The sequence below is a fragment of the Panthera onca genome, chromosome C1, assembly GCF_046562875.1.
Source record: "Panthera onca isolate mPanOnc1 chromosome C1, mPanOnc1 haplotype 2, whole genome shotgun sequence".
Classification (NCBI taxonomy): Eukaryota; Metazoa; Chordata; class Mammalia; order Carnivora; family Felidae; genus Panthera; species Panthera onca.
In genome coordinates this window covers 157381150-157402978 of record NC_138346.1, presented here as the reverse complement: position 1 = coordinate 157402978, position 21829 = coordinate 157381150, and the positions used below count along the sequence as shown (strand labels likewise).

The following is a 21829-nucleotide window of genomic DNA, read 5'->3' as shown; positions in this document are numbered from 1 at the left end:
CAGTGGATACATTGGAATTTGGACAGAGACCCTTGAGTTTTGTCCCTAGATGTCTCTTTCAAACCACCCAGGGCTACTTGTCCCTTGTAGCTGGTCATTACCCTTTACTCACCTCTAGAACAGAAAGACCTTTTTGAGCACAGGCATTTGCTCAGTCTAGGTTAGAAGCTCTCTAATAAGAGATGGGAGAACAAAAAGGTGAGGTGTCTCCAAGTCAGAGATCCTACTGAGGAAATTCATAGATTAGGGTAGTGATTGGACTGGATGATCCCCAAGGTCCCTTCAAACCTTCTAATCCTCCGGTTTAATACTGTAACATATGTCTCTGCCATGGTCTGCAGATTGATTATAGCTGAATGCAATCCACAGAGGTTTGCTGCAGAATAATCTATGCTTCCGGGTCTCACTGCAAAACATTCCTGCCCCTCCTAACCCACTCTACCCTCCATCCTGAATGGCTGTGCTATGACTTTCTGAGACTTCCCTAAGCCAAGAGAGGGTAGACAGAGGATGGCAGAGGATTTCTCAGGCCTATTTACCCCCTTCCAAAACCGCTTCTTCTGTTTGAAACCCCCAAACTGCCTGCAAAGCTAGAGAGAGTCCAGCAGTGCAGCCTATGGATCCTGCTGGAATGTTCTTCCCAGTTTAGTGTAGTGAGGGCCATGAATTTCCAGTCCTGGGCCTGAATCCTGGTGGAATCTTGGCCAAATTGACTAACCTTTCTGAGAGTCAGTGCTGTCATCTAGAAAACTGAATACAAATGTCTACCCAGTGGGGTGAATGAAGGGTTAAAACAGATGATACATGAGGCTTGCATTGAAGTTCAGTTTCAGCCCTGGGGCTTAGCCAAAATCTGGCACTCAACTTCAGCTTTGGCCTTGATCTTTAAAAGGTATCATAGACAATTTACCTACTTCATCATCATTTCTGGCATCCCCCACCTTGAGAGTGATCAATGATTGTGCATTCTCATCAGTTACACAGGATCAATATGACACACAAGACTGGCAATAAGAGGAAGGAATTCTATCCAGACTTGTCATTAATGTATGAATATTCACCTTCTAGTATAGATAAATTATTCCTGACTCAGCTTTACTTTTCTACCTCATCCTTATGACTACCTCAGTGAATAATATAACATTTATATGCTTTCTATATATTGTCTGTCTCCCTAACAAGTAAGTAAGCTACACCAGGGCAGGAATTTCATTTGTTTTGTTTGCTGCAGTATCCCAAATGCCTAGTATAGTGCCAATTCCTTCATACGTATGCAATAAATTATTGTTGAGGGAATGAATATGCAGCAGGTTCTATCTAATCCCTATCCTTCCTCATACTCAGGTCTACAAGAACAATCATTTTCTTTATTTTTCTATAACTGAACTGAGCTGCCCTTCACAAGATTGGCAGTGTGGGATTCAGCTCCATTCTTCTATGGTGGGATCACCCATTGCGTCTATTGTCTAGGGCATTACACAGTATCAAGGTGTTTGAGGGTGGGCACCACATTCTCACAGTCATTGTTCCATGTTAAGATCCACAGAATTATGCCCTCCAGTCACCTCTGAGTCATTCCTCTGACTCCCCCAGACTTCTATGGATCTAGAGGCACTCTTGCTGCTACTTCTGGACACTTCTGGATACATTGGTATCACTTTGCAGCTTCCATATCATACTGGAATTCAAGGGAATTCTGAATATCTAAGGTTCATTCTGCCTAGACATAATACAGTCTCTTCTCTTCTGGAGCCTTATCACCAACCCAGGATTCTACCTAGGAGAGGGCTAACAGACCCTCTGTTTTCAGATCCCACAAAGCCATCTGCCATTTCCAGTGGCCTCACTCCCTTGGCCCAGGGCTGGGCTCAGAAACCAGGGTGCACAGGACTTGTTACAAACCCATCAGTTCTTCTTGTCTGACCAGATCCTATCTCCAGTGACAGAATTTTTTTCCAGTCTTCATTGGACAGTCTGAGAATCTTCTCAGAGCCTATACTTTTGAAGTTGAAAAGCCAGCAAAACAATTCCCTTTGCTCTGCTCTGCATGGCCACTTTCTTCTTTTGAGCCAGTGAACACAAACTAATTGAGTTGGTCAAAACACGGGAGAAGGGTCAAGGAATAAAAGGAAATATTAGGAGAAAGCAGCTATTAGCATTTCCAAAGCATCATAACATATGCACACACATGAACACACACACATGAACACACACACACACACACACACACACACAGTGTAAATTTAAAAATACCAGTGTAAATTTAAAATGTTTCAGCCTCTCAGTGAAAATCTCCAGCATTCTCTTATTTGGGAAATGGTAGGTCAATTTATACAAGAACTCTCAAACCCTCTTTCTAATAAAGTTGCCTAGGTAATGCCAACAATATATACAAATAGACACAGAACCAAACTCCTAATGTCTGAATACCATATCAGGTGACAGAGCCCCTGACCATCCTCTCCAACCTGTTAACCATCACCTACTCTGAGAAGCCTTTCCTGGTCCCGCCCCCACACTCAAAAGTCTCCAGTCTCTCCTTAGTATTCCTCACTGTATCCTATTGCATTAAGTCAATTAAGTTAGGCTGCAAGTTATAGAAAACTCAAAAGAACAGAGGCTTAAACAAAACATATGTTTATTCCTCTCTCATATAAATTACATTGGAAGGTAAGACACTCAAAGCTGAAGTTACCAAAGATCTATTACCAAAGATCTAGATTCAATGGTAAATCTGCTTTGCTGCCACACTATTCTCTCCTCACATGACTTACACCTCAGGTCGAAGTTGGCCACTCCAGCTCCAGCTCCCACATTCCAGACAGCAGAAAAAGAAAAGGAGGCAATAAAGGAATATCCCTTCACCTTCAGGAAACATCTCAGACATTGCACACAGAACTTACTATCTGCTATTGGCTGTAACTTAATCATAAAGGTTAGCAGAAGGGCAATGTCCCCAACAAAAATTTGAGGTTCTTTTTTGTAAGAAAATAGAGGAACAGCTAGATACTAGAAAGCAGCCTTCTGGTTTCTTCTGCTCCTTCTTGTGAAATGGTTACCACACCGGTTCACCTGTCTTCTCAACCAGATAGCAAGTTTCTTGAAGGAAATAAATAAATACAATAGCATCTCATTCATCTTTCTTTCCCACATTCTAGCCCAGGGCCTGACCAGAGTTACATTCAATAACCGTTTATTAGTCAAGGAGAATTTGAAGCACCTCCAATGTACCAGGCATTTGATAGATGTAATCTCTAGTTCTTAATTAAAATACAAAACAAAAATCAATAGAAGTGTGCTTAAGAAGACCCTGTTTCCACTGCATTTTATAAAAACTAAGAAACAGGCTCAGAAATATTAAGTAACTTACACAAGATCTGAGATCCTGTGAGTGGCAGAGGTTGGACTTAAAGAAAGCATTGCCTGACTCCAAAGTCCTACTCTTTCTACTATGTGGGCTCCTGTACATGCTACTTCTAGGGTTTCCTTCCCTGTCACTAATGTGACAGTACCAAGGAGGCAACGTGAGTTTATAAACTTCAGTTTAGTGACTTGTGTCGTGGCTACTCTGGTGGACAAAATGAATACTAAGAGCAATGCATCCTAGGCTCTTGAAGGGGAAAGAGTGGTACCTCTTTTTTAACCATGAAAACCCTTCCCCATTTGATCTCACACATTACCATTCCTCCCACCGTTCCTTCAGTCCAAGTCCTACTCCAGGGGTCAACTGATAAGACCATGTTCTGCCCTGCCTTGATGACTGCTTACTGCCTTTGCATGGAGTTTTGCTCACCCTCGTATCTCGAGATGAAGAGGGACTCAGTACCTGAACCAACAAGAGTGATGCTTATAGAGTCCATTTTTATCCAAGATTTCTGCCCTACTTAGTGAAACTGATTGCTGTCCTTGGCTCTTGCCATTGCTATGATCACAAAAACAGAGATCCTCCTGGCGTCCAACTCTCCATCTTGATAGGACCTTAAAATAGCTCACTATCTAAAAATCTCTTACCTCAAATTCATTGATTTATTATATTCTATTTCTATTAATATAACACAAATTATTTTAAGCATATATAACCACATAATTATATCTTTATAAATCCTCTAACCAAATACATTTTATATGCTTATTAATTAAACTAATAAAATTCCCAATAAAATTTCATACTTATCTATATTACATATCACATCACACTATTTCTTTCTAATGGGGAAATTCTTGGATATATTTAGCATGTGACTATACAACTAGAATTAGTCACAGATCAAGATTAGCATGTAAGATCTTTGGAGGAACAGACTAACTGAATGTCTTCAATGTCTATATTCTCTGGCCCTCTCCTTGCCATACATCATATCAGCTATCACTTATTCCTCAGATCCACATAGAGTAGCAGAGTCTAGCATCAGTGACCCAAGCCCTAGCTCTAAATGTTCATTGGATTATATTCAGCAGCAAATTACATTCTGTACGAAAACATTATTATAGCCTTGTGATCAATAATGCTGCGTTCTTTTCCTTCTTTCCAAAATATATCTTTTCAAGAAAACAATTTGACTTAGGAAAAGAAGGTTTTGTTCATGTTTGGGTCCTACGTTTTCCAACCAAGCCAGGCGGTAACAAATGACGTTTTAAAAATTTTTTCTTACCAGAATAGCGAACTGCCCAGCCAAGGGTGAATCTTTCTCATTTTCCTCAGGAAGGGTTTATGGGAGCCCTGCCATCATCTCACCAAACCTTTGATTATAGCCAGCAAGGGCCAAGCCCAAATACGACTGGCATCCCCTAGGCACAGAGTTGAGACACAAATTTCAGGGGGTTTCAAGGGCCTGGATTCTGGAATAGATCTGGAAATCCTAAATTTTAAAAGAATTTGAAATCGTTAAAACAGTTATATTTTGACAAAATTCAAGAAGTATGTATCAAGTGCCTACTACATGCTGAGAACAATACTAGGCACCAGAAGCACATAGAGGCGAAGACACACATCACACCCTCAATGGGCTTGCAGATGCAGAGGGAGATAGAGCTACACATGATTAGCTAATGCAAGTCATCTGACGCCATGTATTCCAATAAGGGCATAAGAATAATAACAAGAATACAAATACAAACACAAACACAAGAATGGCTAATATTTGCTGAGTGCTTACCACGAGCCTAAATGCATTATCTCGTTTATTCCTCACGGCAACCTATAAGGTGTAAGTCAGTATTCTCCATTTTGCAAACAAGGAAATGCTACTGAGATGAAGAGAACAACAAAGTCTGCCTTCAGGCGTTGAGAGAGGCTTCATGGAGGAAGTAACATTTGTTGGGATCATCAAATCTGGTTCCTGGTATAGCCCCCAGCAGGCAGCGATGGAACTTCATAATAAAGTCACTAATAGAAATTACATACTGGGGGATTTCCGATGCAATTGCTAATGGGGAAACTGCCTATACTAGATGACTAAATATGTTGTTCTGGGTCATTAAAATTGTATTATGCATATGCTGAGGTTGGGATTAGCTAAAACATTATAGAGGGCTGCTAATCTGATCACTAGACCATGTTCGGTAAATTTGTTCAGGGATGAGCCAAAGTTAAAAGTATAAAATCCAGCTGTAAATAAGGAAATAATTGGACTGCCTGCATCAGTTGATGGGAGTCTGTGGCCAGCTAGAAGCTTTTTAAAAATGTATTTTTCATGAAATATTTCATACATTCAAAAAGTATACCTAGTGAATGGCTAAGGTATAAAGAATGATTAAGTGAGCATCCATATGTCCAAGCCAGCCTAAGAAATAGCAAATTACTAATTCTGACACAGCCCCTGATATCTTTACCCACAAGTTTTTCTTCTTTCCTCCATCCCCACCAAAAATTATGGCTTTTTAAAATACTTTTTTACATATGCACGTAACCCAGAAATATATGCTACTCGTTTTTGTGCATTTGAACTTTATTAAGTAGAATCACACTCTGTGTGTCCTTTTGTGACTTATTTTCTTTATTGCACATTATGTTTGTGGTTCTCATCCATGTTGAAGCATGAAGCTGCATTCAAACATCTTCACCTCTCTATAGTCCACAAATTATTGATCCATTCTCCTGTCAGCGGACATTTGAATAGACATTTGTGTAAACCAGGATGAATATTTTTTTTATTTTTTATTGATTTTTAATTTATTTTGAGAGAGAGGGAGAGAGAATCCCAAACAGTCTCCTCACTGTCAGTGCAGAGCCTGACACAGGCTTCAAACTCACGAACCATGATATCATAACCTGAGCTGAAATCAACAATCAAACGCTTAACTGACAGAGCCACCCAGGTGCCCTGAATATTTTTATACATTATGCACATGAGCAAGAATTTATCCACATACCTATACATCAAAGAATGAAATTGTCAGGAGGGAGGAGCCAAGATGGCAGAACAGCGTGGAAGTTTTTTGTGTGTCTCGTGTCCATGAAATACAGCCAGACCAACACTAAACCATCCTACACACCTAGAAAACTGACTGGAGGATTAACACAACAATCTGCACAACCTGAACCACAGAATTCAGCAGGTACACGGTGCGGAGAGGTGAACTTGGGGACTGAGAAGGAGCAGGAAGGGAGGTGCTTTTGTGAGCGGAGGGAGGAGGGAGACTGGAGGGGGGCTGAGAATATGGGAAAAGCACCCCTCCCCAAAAGCAGCAGGAGAGAAAGTGGAAAATTGGAAACAGCCGCAGGGACTAAACTAAAAAGGGAGAAAGGACAAAGGAGAGGGTTTAAATTCCAATAAGACTATAAACAAGGGGAGCTCAAAGGCTGCAACTCCGCAGCTCCATACCTGGCGATGCTCTGGTGGGAAGGGCGAATCCCCAGGAACAGAGTGGGATCTGGGAGGTTCTCGGGCCACACAGGGAAAGCGGTTCCGCTGCTGGAAGGACATTCGGTAGACACTGTTGAAGCCACCTGGTCCCAGCAGACCCTGGAAGGCAGCCACATTCGCTGGTGCTGGGGCAAGGTTGTTGAGGGTGAAGACTGGTGCCAGATGTGTGTTGCGATGTTCCATAATCCCTGAAAAGCTGCTGCTACACTATCTCGTGAAATTTTTCTGGGGTGGGCTGGCACCTGGCCACAGTCTCAGGGCACCAGCTGCAGCAGGGTCCAGTAAGCGTTCCTGGGTGCAGCCGACATTCGGCCATTGCTCATTCGGCCATTACTCGGTGAGACCCTCCCGCAGAGGGGCGGAACAGGTCAAAGCCACAGTCCTTCGGAAGTAAGGGGCCGGGGAAAAGAGCTGCATCTGAGACAAAACTCGGGAGAGAGGTACTGCCTGCGGCCTGGTCACGGAGAGTGAAAAAGTGGGGAGTGGACAAGAGCTGAAGACAGAGGACAGGTGCACGATCCGGGAGAACAGACTCGGTTTCGGGGGGGGGGGGCGCTAGTTTCACCACTCCCGCGCATGCGCATACGCACCTACAAGCCCCGCAACAATCCACCCCAGTAGGCTTGTAGCGCCATCTAGTGGAGAGCGGAGCTGTTACACTGAGCCCCGCCCAACTGGGCCAACTTCGCTCTTCTAACGCACAAGTCTCACTGCCGGCTTAGTTTATGGACTACAAAGCGCTACATAGACTGACTTCTAGGGGAAAACGAAGCAATTTCAGTCCTACTTCAATCTGTTAGCAGGTTCATCCATTCAATTTTCTTTCTTTTTTTTTCCTTTTTTTTCTTTTTCTCTTTTACAATTTTCTTTTTCTTGAATACAGAAAGAGAAAAAATTCATTTTTATTTTCAATTCTTATTAAAAATATTTTTCTTTAATTTTTATTACTATATTTTTTACTTCTGTGTAAATTTTTTCAAATTCTATTTTACTTCCATCATTTTATTTTAGTCTACTTCAGTGTATTCACCTTTTCAAATTTTAAAACAATTTCTTTTTTCTTTCTTTTTCTTTTTTTCTCTTTTTCATTTTTTTTCTTTTTCTTGAATGCAGAAAGAAAAAAAACTTCATTTTTTTCAATCTTCATTACTTCATTACTTTCATTACTTTTTCAAAGTTCATTACTTTCAATCTCTATTAAAAATATTTTTCTTTAATTTTTATTCCTATTTTTTACTTTTATGTAAATTTTTTAAAATTCTATTTTACTTCCAGCATTTTATTTTAGTTTGCTACAGAGTATTCACTTTTTCAAATTATCAAACGATTTCTTTTTTTCTTTTGTTCTCTTTTTCGTTTCTTTTCTTCTTTCTTAAATACAGAAAAAGAAAAAAATTCATATTTATTTTTAACATTTATTAAAAATATTTTTCTTTAATTTTTTCTACTATATTCTTTACTTTTGTGTATATTTTTTCAAATTCTATTTTACCCCCATCATCTCATTTTAGTCTACTTCAGTGTATTCATTTTTTCAAATTCTCAAATGATTTCCTTTTTTTTCCTTCTTTCCCCCCCCTTTTTTTTCTCTAATCTGTCAAACCACTTTCAACACCCAGACCAAAATACACCTAGGATCTAGCATCATTTATCCGATTTGTGTGTGTGTGTGTGTGTGTTTAATTTTTAATTTTAATATATTTTTTAAATTTAATATTTTTTTAATTTTAATTTTTTTAATTTCAATTTTTCTACCTCATTAATTCCTTTTCTCCTGTCAAAATAACAAAATGAAGGAATTCACCCCAAAAGAAAGAGCACGAAGAAACGACAGCCAGGGATTTAACCAACACAGATACAAGCAAGATGTCTGAACCAGAATTTAGAATCACGATAATAAGAATACTAGCTGGTGTCGAAAATAGATTAGAATCCCTTTCTGCAGAGATAAAAGAAGCAAAAAATAGCCAGAATGAAATCTAGAATGCTATAACTGAGCTGCAATCACGGATGGATGCAGCAGTGGCGAGGATGGATGAGGCAGAACAGAGAATCAGCGATAGAGAGAACAAACTTATAGAGAATCATGAAGCAGAAAAAAAGAGGGAGATTAAGGCAAAAGAGCACGATTTGAGAATTAGAGAAATCAGTGACTCATTAAAAAGGAAGAACATCAGAATCATAGGGGTCCCAGAAGAGGAAGAGAGAGAAACAGGGGTAGAAGGGTTATGTGAGCAAATCATAGCAGAAAACTTTCCTAACCTGGGGAAAGACACAGACATCAAAATCCAGGAAGCACAGAAGACCCCCATTAGATTCAACAAAAACCCGTCCATCAACAAGGCTTATCATAGTCAAATTCACAAAATACTCAGGCAAGGAGAGAATCATGAAAGGCGAAAAGGGAAAAAAGTCCCTAACCTACAAGGGAAGACAGATCAGGTTTGCAGCAGACCTATCCACAGAAACTTGGCAGACCAGAAAGGAGGGGCAGGATATATTCAGTGTGCTGAATCAGCAAAATATGCAGCCAAGAATTCTTTATCCAGCAAGGCTGTCATTCAAAATAGAAGTAGAGATAAAAAGTTTCCCAGACAAACAAAAATTAAAGGAGTTTGTGGCCACTTAACCAGCCCTGCAAGAAATTTTAAGGGGGACTCTCTGAGGGGAGAAAAGATGAAAAAAATATATATATAAATAAATAAATGCCAAAAGCAACAAAGATTAGAAAGGACCAGAGAACACCACCAGAAACTCCAACTCTACAAGCAACATAGTGGCAATAAATTCATGTCTTTCAGTACTCACTCTAAACGTCAATGGATTCAATGCACCAATTAAAAGACATAGGGTAACAGAATGCATAAGAAAACAAGACCCATCTATATGCTGTTTACAAGAGACCCACTTTAGACCTAAAGACACCTTCAGATTGAAAATAAGGCGAAGGAGAACCATCTATCATGCTAATGGTCAACAAAAGAAAGCCGGAGTAGCCATATTTATATAAGACAATCTAGACTTTAAAATAAAAACTGTATCAAGAGATGCAGAAGGGCATTATATCATAATCAAGGGGTCTATCCACCAAGAAGACCTAACAATTGTAAACATTTATGCGCCAAATGTGCGAGCACCCAAATATATAAATCAATTAATCACAAACATAAAGAAACTCATAGATAGTAATACCATAATATTAGAGACTTCAACACCCCACTCACAGCAATGGACAGATCATCTAATCAAAAAATCAGTGAGGAAACAATGGCTTTGAATGACACACTGGACCAGATGGACTTAACAGATATATTCAGAACATTTCATTCTAAAGCAGCAAATTATACATTCTTCTCCAGTGCACATGGAACTTTCTCCAGAATAGACCATATACTGGGACACAAATCAGTGCTAAGTAAGTACGAAAAGATCGAGATCATACCATGCATATTTTCAGACCACAACACTACGAAAGTCGAAATCAACCACAAGAAAAAATTTGGAAAGGTAACAAATACTTGGAGACTGAAGAACATCCTACTAAAGAATGAATGGGCTAACCAAGCAGTTAAAGAGGAAATTAAAAAGTATATGCAAATTAATGAAAATGATAACACCACAACCCATAACCTCTGGGACACAGCAGAGGCGGTCATAAGAGTCAAATATATAGCAATCCAGGCCTTCCTAAAGAAGAAAGAAAGATCTCAGATATACAACCTAACCTTATGCCTTAAGGAGCTGGAAAAAGAACAACAAATAAAACCCAAAACCAGCAGAAGACAGGAAATAATAAAGATTAGAGCAGAAATTAATGCTATTGAAACTAAAAAAATGGTAGAACAGATCAATGAAACCAGAAGCTGGTTCTTTGAAAGATTTAACAAAATTGATAAACCACTGCCAGTTTCATCAAAAAGAAAAAGGAAAGGACCCAAATAAATAAAATCAAGAATGAAAGAGGAGAGATCACAACCAACACAGCAAAAATAAAAACAATAATAAGAAAATATTATGAGCAACTGTATGACAATAAAATGGGCAATCTGGAAGAAATGGACAAATTCCTAGAAACATATACACTACCAAAACTGAAACAGGAAGAAATAGAAAATTTGAACAGACCCATAGCCAGTAAGGAAATCGAATTAGTAATCAAAAATCTGCCAAAAAACAAGAGTCCTGGGCCAGATGGCTTTCCAGGGGAATTCTGCCAAACATTTAAGGAAGGGTTAACACCTATTCTCTTGAAGCTGTTCCAAAAAATAGAAATGGAAGGAAAACTTCCAAACTCTTTCTATGAAGCCAGCATTATCTTGATTGCAAAACCAGACAGAGACCTCACTAAAAAGGAGAACTATAGACCAATTTTCCTAATGAGCATGGATGCAAAAATCCTCAACAGGATATTAGCCAAACAGACCCAATAATACATTAAAAAAATTATTCACCACGACCAAGTGGGATTTATACCTGGGATGCAGGGCTGGTTCAATGTCCGCAAAACAATTAACGTGATTCATCACATCAATAAAAGCAAGGACAAGAACCATATGACCCTCTCAATAGATGCAGAGAAAGTGTTTGACAAAATACAGCATCCTTTCTTGATAAAAACCCTCAAGAAAGTAGGGATAGAAGGAGCATACCTTGAGATCATAAAAGCCATATATGAACAACCCAATGCTAATATCATCCTCAATGGGGAAAAACTTAGAGCTTTCCCCCTCAGGTTAGGAACAAGACAGGGATGTCCACTCTCACCACTGTTATTCAGCATAGTATTGGGAGTCTTAGCCTCCGCAATCAGACAACACAAAGAAATAAAAGGCATCCAATTCGGCCAGGAGGAGGTCAAACTTTCACTCTTCACAAATGACATGATACCCTATATGGAAAACCCCAAATATTCCACCAAAAAACTGCTAGAATTAATCCATGAATTCAGCAAAGTTGCAGGATATAAAATCAATGCACAGAAATCGGTTGCATTCCTATACACCAACAATGAAGTGACAGAAAGAGAAATCAAGGAACCGATCCCATTTACAGCTGCACAAAAACCCATAAAATACCTAGGAATAAATCTAACCAAAGAGGTGAAAAATCTATACACTGAAAACTATAGAAAGCTTATGAAAGAAATTGAAGAAGACACAAAAAAAAATGGAAAAAGATTCCATGCTCCTGGATAGGAAGAACAAATATTGTTAAAATGTCGATACTACCCAAAGCAATCTACATATTCAATGCAATCCCTATCAAAGTAACACCAGCATTCTTCACAGAGCTGCAACAAATAATCCTAAAATTTGTATGCAACCAGAAAAGACCTCGAAGAGCCAAAGCAATCTTGAAAAAGAAAACCAAAGCAGGAGGCATCACAATCCCAGACTTCAAGCTATACTACAAAGCTGTAATCATCAAAATAGTATGACTGGCACAAGAACAGACACTCAGATCAATGGAACAGAATAGAGAACTCATAAATGGATCCACAAATGTATGGCCAACTAATCTTTGACAAAGCAGGAAGGAATATCCAATGGAATAAAGACAGTCTCTTCAGCAAGTGGTGCTGGGAAAACTGGACAGTGACATGCAGAAGAATGAACCTGGACCACTTTCTTACACCATACACAAAAATAAACTCAAAATGGATGAAAGACTTCAATGTAAGACAGGAAGCCATCAAATTCCTCGAGGAGAAAGCAGGCAAAAACCTCTTTGATCTTGCCCGCAGCAACTTCTTACTCAACACATCTCTGGAGGCAAGGGAAACCAAAGCAAGAATGAACTACTGAGACCTCATCAAAATAAAAGCTTCTGCACAGCGAAGGAAACAATCAGCAAAACTAAAAGCAACTGGCAGAATGGGAGATGATATTTGCAAATGACATATCAGATAAAGGGGTAGTATCCAAAATCTAGAAAGAACTTATCAAACTCAACACCCAAAAAACAAATAATCCAGTGAAGAAATGGGCAAAAGACATGAATAGGCACTTTTCCAAAGAAGACATCCAGATGGCCGACAGACACATGAAAAAATGCTCAACATCACTCATCATCAGGGAAATACAAATTAAAACCACAATGAGATACCACCTCACAGCTGTCAGAATGGCTAACATGAACAACTCAGGCAACAACAAGTGTTGGTGAGGATGAGGAGAAAGAAGATCTCTTTTGCGTTGTTGGTGGGAATGCAAGCTGGTGCAGCCACCCTGGAAAACAAAAATAAAAATAGAACTAAAAATAGAAAAAATAAAAAAACTAAAAATAGAACTACCTTACAACCCAGCAATTGCACTACTAGGCACTTATCCATGGGATACAGGTGTGCTGTTTCAAAGGGACACATGCACCCCCATGTACATAGCAGCACTATCAACAATAGTCAAAATATGGAAAGAGCCCAAATGTCCACTGATGGATGAATGGAGAAAGAAGATGCGGTATATATATATATATATATATATATATATATATATATATATACACACATACATACAATGGAGTATTACTTGGCAATCAAAAAGAATGAAATCTTGCCATTTGCCACTACATGGATGGAACTGGAGGGTATTATGCTAAGTGAAATTAGTCAGTCAGAGAAAGACAAAAGTCATATGACTTCACTCATATGAGGACTTTAAGAGACAAAACAGATGAACATAAGGGAAGGGAAACAAAAATAATATAAAAACAGGGAAGGGGAAAAACGGTAGAGACTCATAAATATAGAGAACAAACTGAGGGTTGCTGGAGGGGTTTGGGGACTGGGGATGGGCTAAATGGGTAAGGGGCTCTAAGGAGTATGCTCCTGAAATCATTGTTGCACTATATGCTAACTAATTTGGATGTAAATTTTAAAAAATTAAAAATTAAAATTAAAAAAAAAAGAATGAAATTGTTAGTTAATAGGATATGTTTTGTTCAAGTTTAAAAAATAATGGCAAAGAATGTTCCAAAGTGGTTGTACTGATTTACACTCTCACATTCTCATCAAGACTAATGTGGTCCAACTTTGTCAGTATAATGGGTGTAAGACACAAATTCGTTGTAGTTTTGATTGGATTTCTCTGGTTACTAATTAGGCTAAATATTTTCATATATTTACCAGCATCAGGGATGTTTGTGCTATAGAAGGTCTTTTTCATCTCCTTTGCCAATTTTCTTTGAGGTTTTCTTTTTCTCTGCCTATAATAAACAAAAAAATGTTATGTTCACATAATCAAATTTACTGCCTTTTCTTTCATAGCTTGTATTTTGTGTGAATTGTTTAAACATACTTCCCTACCTGAGGTAAAAGATTTTATCCTATATTCTCTTTTAGAAGCTTTAAAATTCCTTTCACTTTTCAACTTTCAATTCACCTGAACTAGATTTGTTTAGAATATGCAGCAGAGATCCAATGTTATTTGTTTCCACGGGATAGTTAATTGTCCCCCCTTGGTCTGCAATGTGGGCCCTGTAAAGTTAGGTTTGCATCCAGGCGGCTCTGTTCCTGGCTCTTCATTCTGTTTAGGTGATCCCTTTGTGTAGCCATCCACTGAACTAACGGAAAGCATGATAACAAATCCTTATAACTGGTGGGTCAAGTTCCCCTACATTTTTCTTTTTTCAAGCTGTTGTTGGCTGTTTGTTCATCCTTTCCTCTTTCAATATGCACTTAGATGCTATCTATCAAGTTTCATCAAGAATTCAATTGCTATGTTAACAGATCAATTATGGAAAACCTGATCACCTTGTCTAGAAACATGTCTCCATTTATTTAGCTCTTCTTTCATGTCTTTCAGTAAAATTGTGTGCTTTTCCACATAAAAGGCAGACATCTTTTGTGACATCTCTTTCTTGGTAGCATAGTTTTTGTTATTTTAAACTGTATTTTAATTAAATTTAACAACACTTTATAACTTTTGGTTGCTATTGTGTGGCTACACAACTGGTCTTATATCTAGCAATCTTGTTAAATTCTCATGATGTGTGTGAGTGTGTGTGTGTGTGTGTGTGTGTGTGTGTACATGTACATAAATTAGGTCCTTCACTTGGACAATTTTCATGTCATCTCTTAATAATTAGTTTTGTTTATTTCTGTCCAATTGTGGTAACTTTTATTTCTTTTTCTTACCTTCAATGGCTAGAGCCTCCACTACAATGCTGGATAAAAGCTATAACACTTGGCTTCAAAAAAATGAGATAAAGTAATAACCTTCTTGGACAGGAGCCATGTTAACACTCTTGATTCACTCCATTGTTAGCATGTGAGCTGACGGAGTGAGACACAGCTATACTCTGCTCTTCCAGGTGGCAACTGGCCCCTCCTAGGTGGTCATGCAAGGACCCAAGGAGATGATTGTACAAGTGGGCTCTGCTTTCTGAGGAGGGAGGTACTATTTCCAGGGCAACAAATTCTAGTCTTTGGCCTAGAATCAGCCCTTTGACCATATCTCCCTGGAGCCCACCTCCTTGAATAAAATCTTCATCTCTTAAGCAGCCATGACACTTGTCTGTGTTCTCTTACTTCAACTACCTTGAAAAGTGAGGCAACATTTCCGTCACAAAGTGAGCAGTAGCAGGTCCCAGGCGAAGGGATTGTCAGTCCTCCAGAGGACCAAATTTGCATTAGGTACTAATACATTTGATTATCTTGCTAGCCCCAGATGTGTCACCTTTATCACCTAAGTAACCAAGTGAATGTGCTTACGCCTTTCGGCATGCAGTCTCTTGCCTTTCCTTCTAAATCCCTATTAGACAAATTGGAATTTCAGCAGCCAGTGACAGATTTTGTTCTACGTAACTTTTTTCTGGCTTATTAGAGTGAAATCGAGCATTGCAGTTGAAACTCTAGTCGGTATATAATTTATTGCATAAACTGGGACGCTGGGAATGAAGAGGGTGCTAAATAGATAAGATGCTTGAACACAGGTATAAACCAGAACTCTCCTGAAAAACCCGGGGGAGCTAACCATGTGGCTATCCCCCTTTCAGAGTGCCATCCCTTTCTCCCGCTCCTCTCCCCCACCATGTTTCCTCCTGTGGTGTCTCATCCCTCATTCCGATGTCCCTCAGTTCTACCCATCCACCATCCAACATGCCAGTCCACACCGAACTGTGAAGCCACAGTGAGGTATGGCTTAAGTACCGAATGAAAAGTGATTTGAAAGAAACTCTGACTGACCTCAAATGTTAGGTTCTGATCCTCTGTAGTGTTGCAGATAAGGTTCTAATCTTCTCATCTGTGCTCTTCTTTCCAAATTACATTATCCAAATTTCCTGTTACAGTGGCTGGCGTACATTACTTAACGCGCGCACACACACACACACACACACACACACACACAACATAAATGATGCATTTGTTCTTGATCAGGGCAATTTGCTGTAAACAGCACCACATCAAGTTGCTCTTGGGGATGTGTTTTGTGCTTTATTGGTGACACTCAGAGGAAAGCATTTCAGTTATTTTTCAAAGAGCATTTAAATGGGCTTCCAGCTTATTCCACCAACCTGACAGGCCTGCCGGGCAGCTCGTCTCCAAACGCCTCTGCCACAAGCCAGCATCATTCTACACAAGAGTTATCACTTATTAATTGCATTTTAATTGGCTTCAACTATTACCAGCTAATAGAAAGAGGTGAACATCAAGTGCTGTAGGTATGCACTTGAAAGAGAGTGGAGCAGGAACTACTCCAGCTGAAGAACTGGCTCCTCTGAAACAGATAATAGAAGTTCGACAGGCTGCATTTCCTGATACTTCAAATAGCCTTCTAATGGTCTCCAGTTTTATATTTGCATAAGAAATTTAAAAATTTCTGTATGAAGAAAGATGGACCTAAAGAGCTGGATTCAAGACCACCACTGTGTCTAGTCTTGCAGATACACGGAGAATGAGAAGTTCATAAAATAGCAAATGATAATGATAATTAACATTTATTGAATTCCTACCATATGCAAAGTTCTTATCATCTCAAGAGCTTAACAGTTATTATCTCATTTAATCTTCATGCCCCTGTGATGTAGGTACTATTGTTATCTCCATTTCACAGATGGAAAAACTGAAAACCTTGCTTGAGGTCATACATAGAGTGGTAGAATTGGGCTTGGATTCCAGAGCTACTGCCCTTATACCCCAGTACACAATACATCTTGCTGTACGCATGTGTTAACTCCCAAACCTCTGATACTTGCCTTCAGAATCTCCTGCCATTCTGCAGATTCACTCAGCATGCCTAAGACATGATTTTACCCATGCCCCACGACTATAATAAGATACAAACTTATTTACTCATCCACACATCGATTCATCCACCAAAAATACATACCACAACAGCTATTCAAAGAAGGGAGTCTCACTTTCAGACTGTGATAATAAAGGAGATTTCACAGGTGATGCTACAGTTGACCTATTTCTCCTAAAAGTGAGAACAGTAATCTTTCCAAGTTAGAAGAAATAGAAAGTGACAAGAGGCAGAGATTGGAAAGCATAAAGATTGCTTAGGAAATATGGTGGTTCAATGTGGACACAGCATAACGTACCGTTATAGAGAATTCATGTGGGAAGGTGGGTTAGGCCTGATCATAGAAGTTATCAGATTAATCCAGGCAGCCACGTACATCCCAGAAAGACTGATAGTTCCCTGAAGTCAGGAACCATGACATTCATCTTTGTGACCCTCTTTCACATACAGGGCATTGCATGGTGTCTAGCTCATTATAGACACTTATAAATATGCTAAACCTACAAAAGAATAAAGTGTCAGTTTTCCCAAAGCAATATGCCTTTTTAAAAATCATAGATCAAAACCTTAAATGAAAGGAAGTGCATTCAAGTGGTGTAGTGGGGCTCACAAAGAAGATAGAAAAGAATTTAAGGAGTTAGCAGCATCTCACCAGAATTCCTAAAATTGCACGATCTAATAATAACTAACACTTTTTGTGCTTATGCTATGTGCCAGCCAGTGTGCTCACTGTTAGATTTAGCATCTCATTCAACTCCACAAGCCTTGTGAATATATACAATTATTATGCCCAGTGTCCTTTCGAGGATATTGGGGGGCATTAGTAGTATTATCATGTTAAACTAAAATTAGTATGTAATCAGAAATTGTAGAAACCTCTGATTTGGGATTCTTCTAAGTCTGACCACTCTTCAAGCCTTGGCAACATTGGAAACCTTTTCTTGCATGAATATACACATAGTCAATATCCCCACTTTTTAGGGGAACAAGGCTTGTTATTAGGATATAATTAGTGTTGTCTTGATTTATCAGGGTTTTCAGGCAATGCTATGCTTGCTTTTGAATTACTATTACTCAAATTTCTGATACATTTTTAGCTTCCTTATTTTTACTTCTATGTTTGTGAGGTAATAATTCTAAAATCAGTAATGACTTTTGGGTGGCCTTCTTCTCCAATTTTTGGTTACCACAGAGTATTTTTTTTACACCAGAGAGTGGGAATGGGTAAGATAAATGGATCAAGGAATCTTTTGTTCCACCTAAGCAGTTGTCAAAACAACAACAACAACAACAACAACTTACCTAGAAGAAGACTGCTAAGTAAATGTCACTCCCCCCTTTCCTCATGGCTGACATCTCTAATCAGATACAGCACTCAGTCCCACTGAGCCAAGATGCAGCTTCACAATCCTTCTTGACCTAGCCATTTCAGAAAGCATGTGGGCAAAGGAGTCAAATCCTATTTGCAATCTAGAGCTATACTCTAATCTTTTATTGAAAAAAAATTCAACATCATTACTTGGTTTAAATTATTGTTTTGGCATGCACACTTTGGACTATCCAACATGATCAACATCATCACCCACATAGCCATGTTTAGGCATCATGCAAAGGGCTTTAGACATTGTCTCATTCAGTTCTCCCAACAACCATATGAGGCAAGGACAACTAATCCGTACTTTATGATAGTTTCAAGTTTCAAAAGTGAATATTTCCAAGCTACTGACTTGATAGTTCCCAGATCCTCACAACTAATGGAATCTGTGTCCTTGGACAGAAGAAGGTGTCCCTAGAAGAATATTCTAGAAAATCTTCAAATAGCAAATATATAAGTGATCCTGAAGAAATGTGAATGCAGGTTCAATGAACAAAATATATTTGTAAAAGATAAGGAGGCTGTGTGGTGGAAGTTTTTCAAGGCAGACAAGGTTAGAGCCTCCAGATATAATATAGATAAAGAATGGAAATACTATGCAAGAGTGTGCATTATGTCAGAGAATGTGACAGATACTTTCATCAGCTTTAATCTCCACAACTGGGAGGTGAGTATTATTATCCTGTTCTACAAAGAAGAGAAATAATAATTAGCAATATTAAACTACGTTTCGAAAGTCTCACCACCAGGGATTCAAACCAGGTCTCCTGAATCCAAAGCCTACATTTAGCACTAGCCAAGGTCTGTGACAGACTCAAGAATCAGATGGAAGCAACGTTTAGGGTTAGTATTGAGGGAAAAAAAACCAGAATTATTCACACTGTCTTATCCAATACCTTTTTGTTTTAAGCAAACATTTCCTTTCTCTACTGGGCAAACTCTTTTTCCTTTCTCACCCAAAGTACAGGTGTCATTTACTCCATTGTATTGTTATCAGACAAATCATGCTAGGGATTATTTCTGTTCAAGACTTGCCAGTGAAAATGCATCAGGAAATGTCACCCTTCCATTTCTCATCTTAAAGACAACAACATTAAATAAGCACCAAAATTCATTGTGGTAAACCTGTCCATGCTAAGCACAAAAGTACACAGTCTTCAGGATGAATTACTGCAGCATTTAAGCTTTTTGAGTCAGGTGGCCAACTTTGCCAAGTTATTAATGTGTTGGGTGTTTTTATTTTGCCTCAGAAAGAGACCATTGAGAAGGAAGTTCTCACTCTCACCTCCTTAGTATCTTAAATTTAAATCAGGTGTTTTGTGGCTCAGATTTTTCCTGGTATTTTGAAAGCAGTCTGAGGTTTGAGACTTTGTATCCATTTTTTTTCTTCTTGTGCTTCATTAAAAACATACTTTCCTATTAGTCCACTGACCAGTGGTCAGCTCCCCAAATTAACTATGCTTTCTTATCTTCCCCATCCCCCTAGGAAAATAACGTTGGCTGAAGTTCATTGAAATCTCACTTTGTTGATGTTACAGACATTGCAGGGAAGTGGAAGTCCACTATGAAAATAAGGATAGGGAATCTGTTGATTTTCTGATGGCTCACTTTGACTAACTAAAAGAAATTGAGTGGAAATACCTTTATTTTCATAAAATATTTCTCTAGAGGCACCTGGGTGGCTTGGTTGGTTGAGCACCGACTCTTGATTTTGGCTCAGGTCATGATCCCAACCAGGGGCATGGGATTGAGCCCCCCATCTGGCTCCATGCTGAGCGTGGAGCCTGCTTACAATGCTCTCTCTCCCTCTGCCTGTCTCCCCAGCTCATGTGCTCTCTCTCTCGTAAAAAAAAAATCTCTAAATGGAGTACAACTTATACAGCAATAAAAAGGTTATAAATTCCTCCCTTAACAAGCAAATGAGATATATAATAATTTAAAATTTTTTTAATGTTTATTTATTTTTGAGAGAGAGAGAAAGAGAGAGACAGAGCACAAGGCAGGGGGAGGGTAGAGAAAGAGGGAGACACAGAATCTGAAGCAGGCTCCAGGCTCTGAGCTGTCAGCACAGAGCCCGATGCGGGGCTTGAACCCACAAACCGTGAGATCATGACTTGAGCCAAAGTCGGAAGCTTTCTTTTATATATATTTAAAGAGTGTATTGCAGGATTTTATTTTAGTATCATAGTTAAAATAATAAAGACCAGTATTCTTAGAATTATTTTTCAAGTCTTCCATTTTATGTCATGTATAATAAGGCTCAAAAATTAGGAGCTTAAATGTAATAACTAGACATAAACATAATTACCCAAATTCTTACGCCTAAATAAATACAATTTTTAACTTTTTTCTTGTCACAAGAGTAATACATGCTTTTTGGAAAAGTTTTGCTAAAAACAAAGTAAAAAATAAAATTCACCCATAGTCTACCATCCAGAGTTAAGCTCTAATAATATTTTAATGTAGATATTGCTGTCTTTCATCTTTTCATATGAATTAATATATAATGTATTCATTGGATGTGGGCAAAGGAAACCTAACTGAAGAAATTAATGCAAAAGGGGGAGATTTACAATAAGGATAGTAGGATGTCTCCCTGAATTTACAAGAAGGTCTTAGAAACAGACTAAAACACTGCAGGGAATTGGGAAAATCTGTTCTTTCCATCCTTCATCTCTGTTTCCTCATCCTGTGGCAGAAAATGGCAAGTACCACCATCATGTGATTTTTTAAATCTTCTCTATTCAAGTGAGCAGCCAGACTGAGACTGGACATTCTGGGTCACAATCCCAAAGCTCCCTGGGAAAGGAATAAGGGTTCTTTAAAGAACCCACCCTGATTCAACCAGCCATGGATGGGGCATGCTTACATTCCACAAACATGGCTGCCTTCATCCTACCAGAACGTTCGAGTTGAAGAGGGGCAGTAACCAGAAGAGAGGAATCACAGTAAGCTGGCAAGACAGCCACAGATGTCCACTAGGAGTATTTTTAATATTTTTTTTATTTTGCAAAAGTGGAAATAAACCATACATATTGTTTTATAACTACCCCTTCTCAGTTGATAACTGTTGGCTAATATTTAAATGGGCTTCTTTTATTCCCCCTTTATTTTGGTTATTGATCAGACTTTCTCTGAATGTGTATTTCCCTGATACAGTGCTTCCCAATCTCTCATGTTATGGCACACACACAAGGAAAATAGTACTTTTGCTGCATAATCAGTAAACTGGAGGAAATATAAAGGCATCTATATAGGGCTTGGTGTAAAATATATTTTCTTTATATTATAAAATTATGATTAAAATGTAAAATAGTAAAAGAGTAAAATTGAAGAACACATTG

General features: G+C 38.7%; 1 protein-coding gene across 3 annotated transcripts in view; it reads right to left on the bottom strand.

The window, feature by feature from the left end:
• Window positions 1-21829, bottom strand: part of LOC132672693 (uncharacterized) — a 217134-nt gene that overhangs the window by 158440 nt on the left and 36865 nt on the right. For 2 of the 3 annotated variants that reach the window (XM_078451777.2, XM_078451778.2), the window contains exons 3-5: window positions 13990-14069; window positions 12975-13093; window positions 6825-7738 (exon numbers count right to left, since the gene is read on the bottom strand). In XM_078451777.2, the coding sequence (XP_078307903.1) occupies window positions 6825-6982 (158 nt within the window). In that variant the 5' untranslated portion in view covers window positions 6983-7738; window positions 12975-13093; window positions 13990-14069. Of the gene's footprint in view, window positions 1-6824; window positions 7787-12974; window positions 13094-13989; window positions 14070-21829 lie in introns of those variants that run through there. The other variant, XM_081796420.1, reaches the window with a different exon arrangement.